The sequence below is a fragment of the Danio rerio genome, chromosome 3 (assembly GCF_052040795.2).
Source record: "Danio rerio strain M-AB ecotype USA chromosome 3, GRCz13ab, whole genome shotgun sequence".
Lineage (NCBI taxonomy): Eukaryota > Metazoa > Chordata > Actinopteri > Cypriniformes > Danionidae > Danio > Danio rerio.
The window spans coordinates 55,645,701-55,662,869 of record NC_141023.1 but is presented as its reverse complement, the minus strand read 5'-3'; the positions used below and the strand labels follow the sequence as shown (position 1 = coordinate 55,662,869).

The 17,169-nt window shown below is 37.3% G+C and overlaps 1 protein-coding gene across 3 annotated transcripts in view; it reads right to left on the bottom strand.

Moving 5' to 3' along the window:
• Positions 1-1,030: 1,030 nt before the first annotated feature.
• adgre13 (adhesion G protein-coupled receptor E13) overlaps positions 1,031-17,169 on the bottom strand; it is a 40,976-nt gene continuing 24,837 nt past the window's right edge. For all 3 annotated transcript variants that reach the window (XM_087245195.1, XM_087245193.1, XM_087245194.1), the window contains 12 exons: positions 16,929-16,960; positions 16,548-16,625; positions 16,242-16,431; positions 15,751-15,870; positions 13,928-14,103; positions 13,681-13,845; positions 8,519-8,725; positions 2,621-2,853; positions 2,465-2,531; positions 2,292-2,383; positions 2,051-2,213; positions 1,031-1,687 (listed from right to left, as the gene is read on the bottom strand). In XM_087245195.1, coding sequence (XP_087101321.1) covers positions 1,568-1,687; positions 2,051-2,213; positions 2,292-2,383; positions 2,465-2,531; positions 2,621-2,853; positions 8,519-8,725; positions 13,681-13,845; positions 13,928-14,103; positions 15,751-15,870; positions 16,242-16,431; positions 16,548-16,625; positions 16,929-16,960 — 1,643 coding nt within the window. In that variant the 3' untranslated portion in view covers positions 1,031-1,567. The remainder of the gene's footprint in view (positions 1,688-2,050; positions 2,214-2,291; positions 2,384-2,464; positions 2,532-2,620; positions 2,854-8,518; positions 8,726-13,680; positions 13,846-13,927; positions 14,104-15,750; positions 15,871-16,241; positions 16,432-16,547; positions 16,626-16,928; positions 16,961-17,169) is intronic.

Here is a 17,169-nt window from a genome sequence, read left to right as displayed (position 1 = left end):
CATCATTTAAGGCCTCTGGGATTTAAATGGCACCAATTAATACGAATAATCTAGCTAGTGTTTTTCCGCTACCAATAAACTTCTGGCAAATGGTTAATGTGACTTTTTTTCCTCTGTTAAACCGTTCCTTTTACAGCATTGATGCTTTAATGAAATTAAAATACAATTAGTTCAATAGACTTCAGCATTAGTTTAATTGTTCAAGTTTAAAATGAGATAAAAAGCCATTTACATGCATCAGGTTCAGCAGGCAATGCAGAAACTCCGTTGAAAAAACTGGGGTAAAATATTTTTTATATTTTAAAGACATGGAGCAGAAAATGGGATATAATGCACTGCTTCTTGCATATTCTGAGACCCACTTTATATCGTATATCAATCAGGCAGTGGAGATCGTTGATTTTTAAAGAAAACAGACTATTTTGGTAATTATATAACTCCATACAGTTCACCAGAAGAGCTTTAACTGGGTTACTTAAAATTAAAAGTCCTGCATATACCCTAAATGTTAACATTTCACAAAGGTACATTTTTTCTTCTTTAGATTATTACCATTTTGGGGAACCAAAAAAGTTTCTTCTAAGGCAGCAGAATGAAAAACACTTTTTTTTGTTCTTCCCTGCAGTTTTATCTTACACTCAGTTGCAACACACTGTTTAAGATAAACGATTTCATAAGTTTATCACACTCACTTTCCTTTAGCTTCATTACAAGGCGTTGCGAAAAGATGTGATGGAATAGATATCAATTTTATTTAAATGCTTTTGCAAACGTTCTTTAGCAATAGCGAATTGAATGTGGACGAGAAAACAGCAATACGGTACGAAATAATGAAAAGGATATTATACAGCTTCATAATAGTCACATACTTATTTTTTTTATCTTTAAATAATATAATACTGTTGTATAGTATATATAAAATAACAGGGCCTGAATTGAGTGTGGGATAGATGGTTCCCAAATTTTTTTATGTTAAACAAACCACTGCAATACCTGCAGTGCAGGTACTAACAAAATATAATGCAACAAGTTTCATCAATTTCCAAAATTGAGTTTTTATTTTCAATATTTTTAAAAACTGCTTTTAATTTACAGTGTGAGAGAGTTACATACAGTAAGTAGCCATTGTTAAATCATTTCCAGTATAATTCTGGCCCTAAATAATTCCTGCACAACTCATAGATCCCTTACAGTATAGTACATAGCCCTTAATGCAGCTAAACAACTAATTTATGAAAAATAGTTATAAAAAAAACAAGGTAGATTTGTTTTCTTGCAGGTAACAAAGGCAACGAGGTAGTCGATGGACACTGTACTTTTCCTTTTGAATAAAAGTAAATAGCTAAATTTGGATTGTGTGATACTATGTTAAGCTGTTTTTGCAAAGAGTTTTAAATAAAATGTAAGAAAAAAAAGATTTGATATGATGATTTGATATCATGACTTTCAACAATGAAAACAGAACATTACAGTATTGACACTAAATAATATACAGTAAGTTCTGTATGAGATGCTAGATAGTGAAAGTCATAGCTGGGATGCTTAATATGCAAAAAATGATAGAATGTTACTTCATTTGCAGACCCTGAATTGTGCTGTCCTCAGTATTTTCTGAGGTCCAATTGATGTTCTTGGGTTTGAGTCCACAGTAAAGAGATGTGAAGAGCTTCCTGTACTCTTGCCTGATCTGGAAAATAATTAAAGATTATTTAAATCTCTAGCTAAACATATACACATATTATTTCCCAACTGATTACTTTCTGAAGATTAATACTGTAGATGAAAATGGCAAAATCCCTGATAGTACGTAGAACACGGAAATGTCTATTTGTTATTATATCTAGAATATTTATTTACCAGAGCATTTGCCTATCTGCAAAATGTCTATTTGATATTTATTTTTGGAAATTAAATAGATGGTTAAAATGTCTTTAAAAATGTTTAATATTCATACAGCAGAGTTTTTACAGAGGATTTTTAGCCCTATGATCCCAGCAAATGTCATTCAGATCAAAGAGCGATGACTTTATGTTAGAGTGTGATATCTGACCCCTTTATTGAGGACGCAGTAGATGAGGAAGATGAAGGTTCCCTGCTGGGAGTTCAAGATCAGGAAGAGGATCTCCAGCACTTTACTGCTATTAGTGAAGAAACCCAGAATCCAGGAGCAACCGAGAACCACAAACTGAGCCAGGGTTTTAAACATTATAATCCTACAGAGGAATCAAGAGTTAATTTTTATCATCCACATCATATTTAGTATAGATTGATCAAATCATAATGTCTGTTACTTGGTTTGATTCAGCTGTGAAACGTCAGAGTTCAGTTTTTTGAAGGCTGACTTCAAACTGACCCCGATGCCAATGAAGAGAATTACGTTTAACTGCAGAGTAAAACAAAACTGTATTAATCACATTGTTTTCCTTATAAATAAAAGCCCTGTTAAAAAGATAAACACGTTTACAGCTAGTATGACGGTAACAGGTCCCAAAAAACTCCAGATGAAGCCTTTATCCATTTTAATCCAGCATCTGTTTGGAGAAGGATGCAGACAAATGAACACTGAACACAAACTGCACAATGAAGGTGGTAAGAACTGAATCATTTGAAGTAAACTCACTTTTCACTTCCATAGCCTTTGGGAACCACTGCCGCAGAAATGCCCACCACAACCAGAGCAACAGCATATCCTATCACACACAGGAATATATTGCGAAGCACATTCCTCTTTTGGGAGCTGATCTGGGAGAGGTTCTTCACACAGATGAAGAGCAGCACAGCTTCAATGAACATCCACACAAACCCGGAGAGAAAGAGGAAGTGCAGAAGGCCTGATATCACCTCACACAACATCTAGGGAGCATGAGAGATGTTTATGATGATTCTCTATAAAGTTAAATCAAACATTACAGCGTTTATTTTGCTAGCTCACACTGTTATACTTAAGGCAAATAATTAATCCTTGCAAGTTAATTCACTTTAAAAAAAACAAACAGTTTGAATTGTTTCCGCATTCAGAGTGTAGGGATGGGCGATACCAATATTTTAATTTCCAATCTGATACCAAGTGCTTTAAGTCAAGTATCATCGATACCAATAAATAACCAATGCTTAAATGAAATATTTTGTTGTTATTTATAATAAAAATGTCCATCACCTTTATTATTTTCATTATTATTAAATAAAACAAGACACATGGTTCCTTTTTACATTTATTAAAACTACATAATTATAATTGGCTAAATAGCACTATAACGAAAAATAACATAATGCAAAAATCATGCTTCATTAAATGAAAAATCGTCCTTTTATTGTTTTATTTAATTAAACAAATGATTGTTGACACTCTCCTTTCGAGTGTGCTTTTTTACTGATCAAAATCTTTTGTTTTTGAAAAGCAAAATATAATAAAACAAATAGTTACCTAACAAAAAATCCTTGACAGTCAATAGACTGGAATGAAAAAAAAATAAACAAATTAAACGAGAGATGTCTTTGGGGCTAGAATTTCTTCACCTTATTTAAAGGTCAAGGCAGCAGAACTTTGGATTGAATCCTAAATTTAAGCTGCAACATTCATTTGTGCTTTCTGATTTTAATCAGTTTCTAGAATTTTGTGAAGGACAACAGAATGTTGACATTTTTCTCCTTTAGACGATTTCTTCTTTGACTGATCAAAAAAAAAAAGGGGGACAAATTATGCATATAATATAATATTACAAAAGAATCATATATGATTCCCCCTTAGCATATAATATTTATACTTTGTGTGTGTGTGTGTGTGTGTGTGTGTGTGTGTGTGTGTGTGTGTATGTGTGTTCATATGGACATTTATCAAATTTAACCTTCATATAAACTGGCTGGCTGTATTAAACTCGACTCTACTTTTTGTATTAAAATAATTCCCATTTGGTACCTGGATAATGACCGGATTTCTTAATAGATTCTGCCAAAGAACTTTGTCTTTAACAGGAAGATTGGGGGCTGTGCTGCTGAAACCTCCTCTGCACGCCTCTTGATGAAATGCAAGAGCTGCATTTCATCATGCTCTTGGGGATGCTTTGCTTTTAGATGCTTTGTTATATTGGTGGTATTGCCACTGTGGGGAACAGTTTTGTGACAAGTATCACACAAAGCCTCTTCATTATTTACTGGAGTAAAATAACTCCTGATTATACTTTGTTTACGTTCATTGATGATAACCACAGCTCTTGAGTTTTACAACCTGCACTGGGTGTGTGTGGTGTCTGTACTACTGTGCAGTGAGCTAACAATGACCTATTAGCAGAGATACAGCAGAAGAATAATATAGTACCCATTTCTGTTCCTATTTAAGGTAATATTTAAATACTATGTGCCACTATAATTATTAATATATTCTAAAATCTCTTATCACTGAGTAAGAAAAACCCCAGAAAAGATTGATACTTTTATATAAGAATCGATCCTTTTGGTACATTCCCAGTATTGTAAATATCGATACTGGGAATGTATCAAAATATTGATAATATATTTCAGGATTGATCCGCCCATCCCTATTGGAGTGTTGGTCCTTCTCTGTTTACATCAACTTGAAGGCTTCCATAATAACTGACAGGTTTTCCTCAGGAATGTGTCCTTTTTATATTATATAGTAATTATAGTAGAAGTATATTCATCTTCTAATATATTATGTAAATGAGAAGATATCTTAGACCTTTGGTGGAGGACTTTGTTTCTTGCTGTGCAAATTCTAAATTTAAATATTGCAAAGACCAAAGACATGTTGATAGATTTTTTTGAAAAGACTGCCATTACTATTTTACCTACTGTCATTAATTATTCAATAATCATTAAATATTTGGGCACAGTAATTTATAGTAAAATAAATTTTGAAGTTATCAATGAGGCTATTTGCAAAAAGGTGAAAAAAACAGCTTGCTTTTCCTTAAGGAACACAAATTCTTTTAAAGTATGCTTAGTGTTCTTTCTTATTCTATTATTGTTTTGTTTGATTATATCAGGTTGTCTAGTGGGAACAGACTAACCAGTCTAATTAAAACTGCATCCAATGCTATTGGAGTTCAACACACATTGCTCCAAAATATTTTTAGAGAAGGGTGGCATGGTGCCTCAATGGTTAGCACTGCCACCTCCCAGCAAAATTGTTGCTGGTTCGAGTCCTGGCTCGGCCAGTCGTCATTTCTGTGTGGAGTTTGCATGTTCTCTCCGCTTTCCTTTCTCGGTCCAAAGACATGAAGTATACAGTAAATGAATGGGATGAACTAACCCGAACTGACTGTAGTGTATGAGTGTGTGTGTGAATGTGAGAGTGTATGGATGTTTGCTAGTACTGGGTTGTAGCTGGAACGGCATCCGCTGGGTAAAACATATGCCGGAATAGTTGACGGTTTATTTTCCTGATAAATATGGGGCTAAGCCAAAGGAAAATTAATCGATGAATGAATTTTAGAGAACAGAAGGCTAAAAAAAGCTTGTACAATAATTACATTTTCCATCTCATCCATTGCACAAGGATTTTGTTGTACTCCCATCAGGCCATAGGTTTAGAGCAATATAGGGAAGGACAAGTAGAGTAGATTTAAGAATCTTTTTATAACAGCTGTTATTTCCACTTAAAATCACGTGTAAAGATGCTGGAATATAAATAAATTTAAAGGATGGATATGGATTTTAATTTACCTTAGACCCTTTTTTCAAGGTTTTTAAATGTTTGCGTAAAATGGTGGAGCAAAAAAAGCAGTTTCCATCGAAGGAGCAGATTTCCTAAGAGAGCAACATTGTCCAAGATGTTTTTCCAACCGTGAGTTGATGTTGTGGTGTCCTTGCCCCAGAGGACAGAAACAAACACTGTATCACATGTCTGTGGGTCCAGCATATTGAGCAGATGCTTGTGAACAGCTCTTGCCCTCACTGCGAGGGCTTGAGTATTGCGCAACTGAGGTCGCAGCGCACTCTAGCATTAGGGTGTGTCACCCCTGCTGCTCCTCGCCAGTCGGTTAGCACATGAGCTGACCTGAGGATCACAGTGGTGGCTTATCCCATGGACTCCTCTTCTGTGCACTCTGTAAAAGCTCTGAGTGAGAGTGCCGGTCTATCCACTGAGATGACCACGTTCTCATTACATGGCACCAGGGACGTGATGTCCTTTGCTGCATCGGAGGGTGGGCTGGCATGCTTCAATGAATATCCAGATCTGCCGCCACCCTCCGGGGTTGTCATTGTGGCCTTGGTTTTAGAACTGGTCATGTTGGGCATGTTATCTTGAGCTGCTTTGGCCATGGCACTGTAGATGGCTTGTTCCCCAGCACTGCGGCCGGACTAAGAAGAAGGCCAAGCCCCCGGTCCCTTTCTTACCGGAAGCACACAGTGAGGAAACGCAAGCATGGAGGACACCTTTTTCTGCCTCATGCACCCCCACTCTCACCACCCTTGATGGTGGAGCAGCCAGGGGTTCTGAGGCAATTCCTTAAGTGGAGCGCACTATTGTGGTCAATCTTTGCCTGCAAGGAGTCTCCAGCTGGAGAGGTCCACCCAAGCTCCCTTCCAAAGGTTGCAGGTTATCTGAATCTCTTACGGCCAGGGTATACACTGCTACAGGCTAGGCTGTGTCTGCTCAGCATGTTATGGCCACCTATCACTACAACCAAGCGGAGAAGATGTCTGAGCTGCAGGATGACGGTTCTTCCCCGGGCTTGATGCATGAGCTCTGCACAGCAACTGATTATGCTCTCATGACCACCAAATCGGCTGCCCGTGCCCTGGAGAAGACAATAGTCACACTAGTGGTCCAGGAAAACCACCTCTGGCTGATCCTGGCAGATATGAGGGACATGGATAAAGCTCACTTTCTAATAAAAGAGCAGTTTCCTTATATGGGTGTGCATACCTGAGCTCAGCCAGTCTAGGATGCTCCGCCTTCCAGCTCAAAGCGATCGTCTATATTGCTACTGGCTCCCAGAGTGCAAGAGAACGGTCTCCTTTCTCTCAGTCCAGGTTTATCGTGGGATCCAGGGAGGAAGGCTTATTTTCAGCTCTTCCTTGGGCGGTTTTGCATCCCGGGATGAGCACTCCTCTCCCGAGCTGCCCCTCCACTGGCATTTCAGTGATTGCTCTGATGGTGCCATTAGCTCAGGCTCTGTCAGCCTGGTTAGCACTGCCCAGCCCAAGAAAGGAAGTGCCGTATCAAAACTGAGATAGTTGATGCCATCACCTTCCCTTATCAAGGCCAGGGTGAGCTGTGTCCGCCCGGGGGTGAGAGCACACTCAACCAGAAGTGTCGCCAGTCTTGGGGGGTTAGCCCGCGGAACCTCTCTCACAGATATCTGTCGAGCTGCGGGCTGGGCGACACCTAATACATCGACTCCCTGGTTTATCGGGAGGAAATTAAGCTTAGTGTAAAAACTGCTTGCTGAGCCATGCTCCTTTACTTAGAGATACGTTCATTTTTTCCGTGGTGCTAGTAAGTTTCCTGTTTGACGAATCCTAAAGAACTCCTCCGATGCCCCAGCACCCGACTCAGTGGAGGAGCCAGGTTCCTTGCCTAATGTGATATGCCCACTTGGTCTACCCACATGCTGGGGTTTGGTGCCAGCTATGCATGGTCCCCATTGGCAATCCCATATGCTTATTTCATCCACGGAGTGTTCCTTCTTTTCAAGTGGACACATGTCTTCCCCTCCCTCTAACCAGCTTATCATATGTAGCACCCCCCCCCCCCCCAACCTCACTCCCCCTCGATAGAGCTAATAGTAGTTGTTACTACCATCAAGTCTCCCCTTTTTGAGCTCCACAGCACCCTCCCTCTTCGGAGACTGCAACACTTTCCCAACGTATTGTTGTAATTTCAATATCCCTAGTCCATATTGCTAAATAAAAGCACATTTACGAATGCCAATCTAAATTCTTTTAAATTATTCCCATGTAATGGTAATTAAGGGCTTAGGGCACTTAAGAAGATTGTGCCTAACATTGTGCACTCATGCTATGCATTGCAAACTTCAAATTAGAGGTGTAACAGGCTTAGCTGCTGGGATGTTTTCCATACACTCTTCCATACACTCTTTCTCAAGACACACGTCAGAGTTCCCATGAAGGGGAACGTCTTGGTTACGAAGGTAACCCTCGTTCCCTGAATAGGGAACAGAGACCGAATAAGGTACAGAGAGATGTACTCTGTTAATGATTAATTGCTGGGACCCGCGAAGCCAAGCTCTGCCAATTCATTTGGCATTCATTGACCCGTTTTCTTACTCCTCAGAGGGACTGGTCATCTAGCGATCTCCCATATTGTCTTTTTCAAGACAGTTGTTGTCGTTCGTAACAGAGACATTTTCTGTTGTCTGTTTTTGAATGATATATGTGTGACTGTGTCAATCAATTGTGTCATCTGTGCAAATAAAAATTTCTAAGGGATTAATAACCTAACCTAACTGTATAAACATCTCCTTTACCATATACCCCTTCCTTTTAGTTTGCTATGAGAGAATGGTGTACAAATTGTTTTCTTCATTCTCACCTGCTGACGGCGAATGAGGCTGAGGAACTGTTGTGTGAGCAGAAACAGAAGGTGAGCCAACAGCAGACTGATGCAGATGTTGATTCGGGCCACATTATTCACTCCAGGACCCCACTGACAAAAAGCAAAGGTCAACAAGGCCAAACTGAAGAACAGCAGCCCCACGATCACACACACCACATTCAGCACATTCAGCAGAGAGTCGTTCTAAGAAAATAAGAGAAACAAGAGGGAACAAACAAGAGTGTCAAATTCAATTAACTTCAGTTTCAAAACCATCTTCCTTTACTTGGCACTTTTAACTAATTTATATATTATATCAGATAAAACTAACTGTAAGGAACAATGTAGCAGAGTCTTCTGCAATAATGGAGGCTTTTTCAACAATATCAATGTCAGAGAGAGAGAGAGAGAGAGAGAGAGAAAGAGAGAGAGAGAGAGAGAGCGTTCCATACTATAAAAAATAGCATCTTTGAGAACAACCAGACTTAAATAATCCGCTTCAAGGCCCAGAGAAGTGTGCTGTTATGTGGAGATCTCAATGCTAGAAAAGGGTTCTTAACTCAATGGGAATAAGTACATATCTCGACAGAGTTATCAACAAAACAGTGTAAATGTCTCTAGGAATAACTCTGATGCCCATAAATAATAACGGAAAGCTCCTTCTTGAGCTCTGTCAAAGTCTCGGCTTGTATCTGGTCAATAACAGGTTGATAAGAGACTCTCTGGAGAGATACACCTGCATTTCATTTTTCAGTAGCTCAATAGTTGACTACACGATCACAAATTTAGATCTGTTCTCTTTCAGTGCATTCACTGTTAAACCATTAACAACTCTATGGCTATGTTCACACTGCAGGCAAATGTGGCACGAATCAGATTTTTTCCCCCTCATGTGACTCAGGTGATGACAGTGTGAACAGCCCAAACCACATGGAATCTGATATTTTCAAGTCAGATCTGTGCCACTTTCATATATAGTCTTCAAACAGACACAGATCTGGGGCCTCATATACGAAGACTTGCGTGGAAATCATACTAAAACATTGCGTACGCAGAAAAAAATTCAGATGTATGAAACACTGTGTACGCCAAATCTCACGCATATTCTTTTGTACATCCGAATGAACGTGAAACTGAGCGCAACATGCACGAGCACAAAACCCCTCCCTGCCTCCTCCCCCGTATGAATATGCTAATGACTCTACTTTGGCAGCTCGTAAGATGCAGGTCAACATGTTTTGACATGTTCGAGCATGAACTCGGTTCGAATCCAGCATCCGATTAACTCTTTCTTCTTTTTTCCCCCGATACATATCAGATTTTGCCAACTATTTATCACGAGAAAGACAAGTAGGAATCATTAATAAGTTTGTGCATCATATTTTATTTGCACATTTATTGAATGGAAATGTTTCTGATTCACGCATGAAAATTCATCTTCAGATAGTGTCTTTATAGCAATGTGCGTGCAGTAGATAGCTAAGATTACACTGGGAAAAAAAGCGACCACTCCAAATTGTGCTTTAATGTTTAGCTTTTCAACTGTATGGTATGGAAACCTTATATACCTGCTAGATGAACCCGTCTCATACAGCTGCCATTGCAAGGCTCAGACACTAGAGAGGAATTTAACACAACTGCCTCTAGGAGTCGCCAATGGACATAAAACAGACTCGCACAAAAAATGTGCGTACGCCAGCCATAAAGCTGGCATGGAGCTGCGCACATTCCCACGTTCAGTTCATCGTTAGTAAATCCAACTGGATAGTTGTGGATAGGGGATCTGTGTGCAAAGGATGAAGAACTTTCTCTCAGAGAGAAAAAAGGGCAGGTGCTTGAGCACACAAACCCCCCTTCTGCACGTGTCTGCTGTTTATAACAAAGTAAAATTAAATAACTCTGCAAACTGAGATAAACCAACTCCACCTTCACAGCTCAGTCTGCAGCTGCTCTTTAACCCTTGATGAGTTCACTACACTGGTGATCACAGCGCCACACACCGCGGTTGTCATGAATCACACACGATCAGTGTTTTTTTTTTAATCATATGAGACTTATTTTAGGTCTCAAATGCCGAAATACACATTTGTAGTAGCAAAACAATCATTTACAGTTTATGAATTACAGCACGGTTGTCTGTGAAAAGGGTAATAAACATATAAGCATTATCTGACAATGTGCTTACCCATGCAGCACACACGTGTGCATAATTAGACATTTTGTGCTCTCTGTAATGCACTTTTGCAAATGCAGGTCAGTTTAGGACCATGATCAGCTATGTGAACAATTATGCAAAAAAATCAGGTCTGAGAAAAAAAAAATCAGATTTGAGCACTAAGCCTTGCGGTGTAAACGTAGACTATCAGATCACAGCCAAATTACACTTTATATAAAAAGGACCAAAAATAGTAATCTATTTTCACAATCTAGGAAATTGTATAACAATAAAAATAATTATAGATGGGTAAAAGACAGCTCTGAAAAATACAGGAACGCAATTGAAGACTGTAGGTTTCTTTTGAATAAATTTATGGAAAATAGTTATCCTGATAATGGAGATGTTGTTAATCTAGCTGTAGAAAACATAAACTACATAATTCATAATTTTAACAATATCTAATATTAACACTATTAAGAAAACTTATAAACAAAACAATAGAATGAAAAAGGATCACTTTGATAGTAAAACACTAAGAAAAATATTAAGACAACTATCAAATCAAAAACACAGACAACCAGAGAATACAGATTTACGTCTTTAGTACTGTGATAAGAAAAGAACACAATAAGAAAAGAAGAGTACACCCACAAACAGCAATAAAAACTATTTCTGAAACCTCCTTAATAAAAAGAAATGTGAACATCTAACAATACCAAATGGAGACACCTGGGAAAACCACTTTGAAAAACTGTTCAGTAAAATAAAATGAATACTGAGCAATCATATATATATATATATATATATATATATATATATATATATATATATATATACACACACACACACACACACACACACACACACACACACATATATATATATATATATATATATATATATGATTGCTCAGTATTTATTTTATTTTACTGAGCAAGTACTTGGCAAATATCAAAATCTGACTACCTAATCACAGAAAAAGCGCTAACAGATAAAATACAAGTCCTATGAACAAAAAAAAGGCAAGAGATCCAGATGGTATCCTTAATTAATTTATAAAAACATATCACAAATTCCAATTGGCTATAATGAAACTGTTCAATTTGGTTCTGAGTGTTGGTCATTTTCCTGGAAAATGGAATGGAAATGGAATAAAGGATTAATAATGCTCATATTCAAAAGTAGAGACAAATCAGATCCTAACAACTACAGATGAATCTGTGTAAGCAGTAATCTGGGTAAGCTGTTCTGCTGCATCATCAACACCAAACTCATAGGCTTCCTTACAGAGTACAATGTCCTCAGCAAAAGTCAGATTGTGTTTCTGCCAAATTACAGAATATCAGACCATGTCTTCACCCTTCAGACTCAGATTCACCCTTTAGATTAACAAATACGTAAATCAAACCAAAAAACTAAATATTAGCTTGCTATGTAGATTTTCAGAAAGTGTTTGATTCAATTTGGCATGAAGATCTGCTGTCTAAACTTCTAGAATCAGGTATTGGTGGTAAAATATACAACATTATAAAAACAATATATTTGAACAATCAGTGCGCAATGAAAATTGAAAATAAGCAAACAGAATTCTTCACTGTCACCAACCTCTTCAATATTTACATCAATCAATTGGCAATGCTCCTGGAGCAAGCAGATATGTCTAGTCCTAACAGTTCCTGCTGTTTGCAGATGATCTGGTGCTGCTGTCACCAACAGAAGAGGGTCTACAGCAGGAGCTAGATATCCTGCACAGCTTCTGTCAGACCTTGGCCCTGATCGTTAACTTAAAGAAAACCAAAACCTTAATATTCCAGAAAAAACCCAGATGTCAGGGAAAGAAACACAGCTTCTCCCTTGGTATGACAAAAGTTAAAACCTGCCAAAAGCTACACATATACCTTGGGTAAAAAATAAGAACTAATGTAAAACTAAATTTAGCTGAATGAAAAAGCAAGAAGGGCCTTTTACGCCATTAAAAAAATTAACACAAATAAAAATTCCAGTTTGAATCTGGCTCAAAAATGTCCAGTAAGTGATTTAACCTATAGTACTAAGGAAGCTATTGAGTGAAGTGTGGGGTCTTCTCCTCAAACATAAGTTTGGTAAGTGAGAAAAATAATCCAATTGAAACCCTTCATGGAGAGTTCTGTAGGGGCATCCTCAGGGTACAGAGGAACAAACCCAGTAATGCATGCATGGCAGAACTAGTGCAGTATCCTCAATTCATGCATATTAAGAAACAAATTATCATATTTTGGAAACAAAAATAAGTGACCCCAAATCTTATCACTTCAGAGCCCTCAAAAACCAAGAAATGGACATAAAAAGAACCTTATTCAGATGGTCCTGAAGCTACAAATCCAAACCACCACAACAAATATGACTAACAGCAGGCTACATCAGAACACATGCTCATGCACAGAATTAAGCCCATTCAAATAATAAATACATGAAAAGAAGAGTGTCTGATTTACTGGAATGAAGCAGCACGAAAACAAAGTAAACTTAAATGTTATTTAGACCTAAACAGAGATTTTACACCAGCAACATATCTGAGTGCAGTAAAGGACAGTAAACTAAGAACAACAATGACCAAATACAGGCTCAGTGCTCACAGTCTGACTATAGAGATAAGCCGATACAGACAAAACTGCCAACCCAGTGAGAGCTGCATTTGCCAACACTGTGCCCAGGCAGAGGTGGAGACAGAGGAACACTTTCTCACCTTCTCAGTTAAATGTGGCTGCAACATTAAAGGTTTTAGTATTTTAATTAGTTTCTTTTCACAACAAGGGGCAGTGTACATTAACATTCCTCAAGAACATAAATGTACCATAAATTCGCTCAAAGGCTGGTTATATGGGTTGTCCCTTTGCCAGATGTTATAAGCCTATAAACCAATAAAAATGGATTTTCATATTATAAACAAAATTCAAAACCTAAATGTTGATGAGTCTTTTTAAAAACTGCTTTTCAGAGCTTATTGGAAATGTTCTCGTACCTCTGATGGATGGCTGCTGGTTTGCATGATGAGAGCGAATGTGGACAGATGAACACAGGAACACACCGTAAAGCTTCTGTTGGTGTTTAACACAGAACAACCATCTACAATCCACTCGCTGATTTTCCAGTAAACACAGTGCATCGAACCACTGGAGTCAAACCCCTGAAACAAGAACCAACAAGAAAATAATATGAGTGAATATTAGATGTTTTCAGATGCTACAAAACACATTTCAGTTTCTCACTCTGATGTGTCTGAAGGTGAAGTTGACTGGTTTGCTGAGTGCAGTGTTGGTCGTTTTGGGAAGAGTCACTGAGATCACAGAGGACATCATGGTGTTAACTGTATCATTTGTTGAATAGAAGAAGTCGGCCTTTAGTAGATTCTCCATTGTGTTGTAGCCCAAAAAAACCACAGCAGCTGATCACATGGGACAGAAACATATGCATAAATGCAAACAACAATAAAAAAAGCTGTAAAGCAGGGGTGTTCAATCCTGTTCATGGAGATCTTTCTTCCTACTTTTTCAATCAGGTCGACATAGATATGGGTATTTTCAATGCAGTTTTGGAGTTTGTCCACACAAAAGCACAAACTTATGAAAACTCTGGCCAGGATGAACATTTTCAGAAACTCCGGGTACAGTGTCTTGTGGTTTCGCCTCATGACTTCATGACCTTTTTCCTTTCTGATTGCCCAACATACTGAGGGTGGTGCGGCACACGATTTTGATGGATGAATATAGATGCGGGCAATAAGGTTCTTGTGTATGTGTGGGTTGTAGAAGAATATAATTACTCGAGGGACTCTCATAGAAATATCTTAAAATAAATTTACTAAATACAATTGACCTGTTTTTTGCCTACTGCATAAAAGCAAGAAGAACGGCTAAAAACAGAAATTACTTACAGATGATTTTAAGGCCTACATTTTTAACTAGTTAATTCAGTTTATATTTATTTTTAAGCTAAATATTAAAAATCGCCTTATTTTCATTTATTGAGAAATAAGGATAATTTATGTTCAATGTTTGGAATGAGTGTCCATTATTTCTAACTGCTCTAGCTGTAGTTCTATGCTGTGAATTGTCATTGTTCGTTAATCCATTTAATTAAACCCAAATAAAACAAAACCTTTTTGTTTATTATTTTGTTTCAATTAATATCCAAAAAGGAAGCATGTGAAACAAATAATTGAGTAGCTGAAAAAAGCTGTAAAAATAAAACTATTATATGGATACCTGCAGGTTTTTGTGTGTGGGAGCAGAATAATATATAATAATTAATAATAATAATATGAAATAATAGTGGATAATATATAATAATAAATAATACAATTAAATATATCATATATTTTTGTGGGAATGAGACTGAATCTTGCAGGAGTGGGATTGAAAAACTATGTCCCGTTCACACCAAATGCAGAAGAATGTTAATGAGCGAAAATTCTGTGCATTTGCTGCAAACACATTGTGCATTCAGCATTGCTTGCACAGTAGGGTGGTAATCATCCTTTTGCACTGATTTGTGTGAAATTCATTCATTAATTTTTTTTTTGGCTTAGCCCCCTTATTAATCTGGGGTCGCCACAGCACCAACTTATCCAGCATATGTGAACATAGGGAGAACATGCACACAGAAATGCCAACTGACCTAGCCGGGGCTTGAACCAGCGACCTTCTTGCTACAAGGCGATTGTGATACCCACTGCACCGCCATGCTGCCCTTGTGTGAATTTTTCTTGCGAAAATACTTAATTGCCTGTTTGATGTAAACCCAGCATAAAAGTGTCACAATCTCCGACTGTTGGTTCGGTGTGCCCTTAACATGCATCACAGTGCATTTTCATGTGGACGGAAAAAAAGGAAAGCAGAGAAAACACTTTTAAAGTTTATAAAATTACCCATGTAAGTGCGGACATGACCTTGGTTGGTTTAGTTGTGTTTAATTAGGGTTGGAGCTGAATTCTACAGGAAGGCAGATCTCCAGGAATCGGATTGGGCATCTGCTGTAAAGTGTATTTGATACATATTTATTTACTTTTTAATACACACAGAACTTCACATACTTGTTTCATTGTTGTTCTTGGCAATTCCAATGAGATCGATGTCAATAGAGCAATTTGTTGTGTGTAGTCGAGGGATTTGCCCTAAAGTGACATGTGGTCCAACCATAAAGACTCGTCCCTCTGATTATAAACAAACAAGAAGTCATGAGCCACTTTACTTTAATTCTAGTATTCATTTAGATATTTATCTTGTCAATCAATCAATAAAATGTCTATTTTCTATAGGTAAGCATTTTACATTATATAGTAAAATAACCTTTTTTAGGTCTCAGAATCTCAAAAGACCAAGGGTTTACATTGGACGTTGGACATGTGTGGCACTGCGACAACAAATATTTCTAAGGATAAATATAATGCTGACTCCAATTATAACAGTAACAAATATTTTTAAAGAAGCCTGAGTCATGTTTTTTAGTTGTCCACCTTTGATTTACCACTGCTCAGGATACAATATAACATATATAATATGTGTACAATATGTCTCCACTTACCTACATCATCAAGAGTAAAACTGACATTGGCACTTGTGTTTGTTGGCTTCACTAATGTGGACACAAGTTCCTCATTGTTTTTTAACACACGGTTTCCATATGAAGCTAGTTCATTTGGTTTGGCTGATGATGATGACTCTGAAATATTTACTGCAGCATCGAGGACCATATTTAAAAGACTGGTCACCGTCTAAATTATTAATCAAATAAATAAAGTTACATTTAAATTTCACAAGAGCAAATAAGGCAAAAATATGTAAGTCAATATGTAACTGACACAGATTTGATTGTTTTTTGAAGACTTACATCTAAAGGAAGCTCTTTATCTTTAATGTTCTCAGTCTGCTCAAGAAGACTTTCAAGACATACTTTAGAAGTATGATTCTGAAATAAAAATAGCAAATGCAGAATTCAACGTTTGTAATTTGGCTCATACTTTAACTAAAGTGTTACTTTAAATACATAAAATGAAAATTGTATAAAATTTTCTGACCTAAACCTAAATCTAAAACTGTTGTAGGGGACTCCAACAAAATATTAGGACACTTTAAGGTACCATATGAACTGCTGGTTAATAACTAACAGAGACTTGTTCAAAAACAATTAAAGAATAATTAGAAAAGTACAGTCATATTTCACATTTATAATGAACATCTTTTGCACTGCTCTTGCACTAATTAAACTTACTGTGCATCCTTCCTGCGATGCTATTTTTGAATCTGCAATTAGAGAAATCAACATGATGACAATAACAAAATAAAACGATAAAGCCGCTACTGGCTGTCAACACAGAAACACAGCTCTTTGCATAATTGGTGTTGAAAATAAATCAATATTGACATTAAAAACTGGTGTAAATGTGCCAATCAAACTGATATTAAAATCTTGCAAAATGAAAATTAAATGTTAAACATTTGGCCTTAACAAC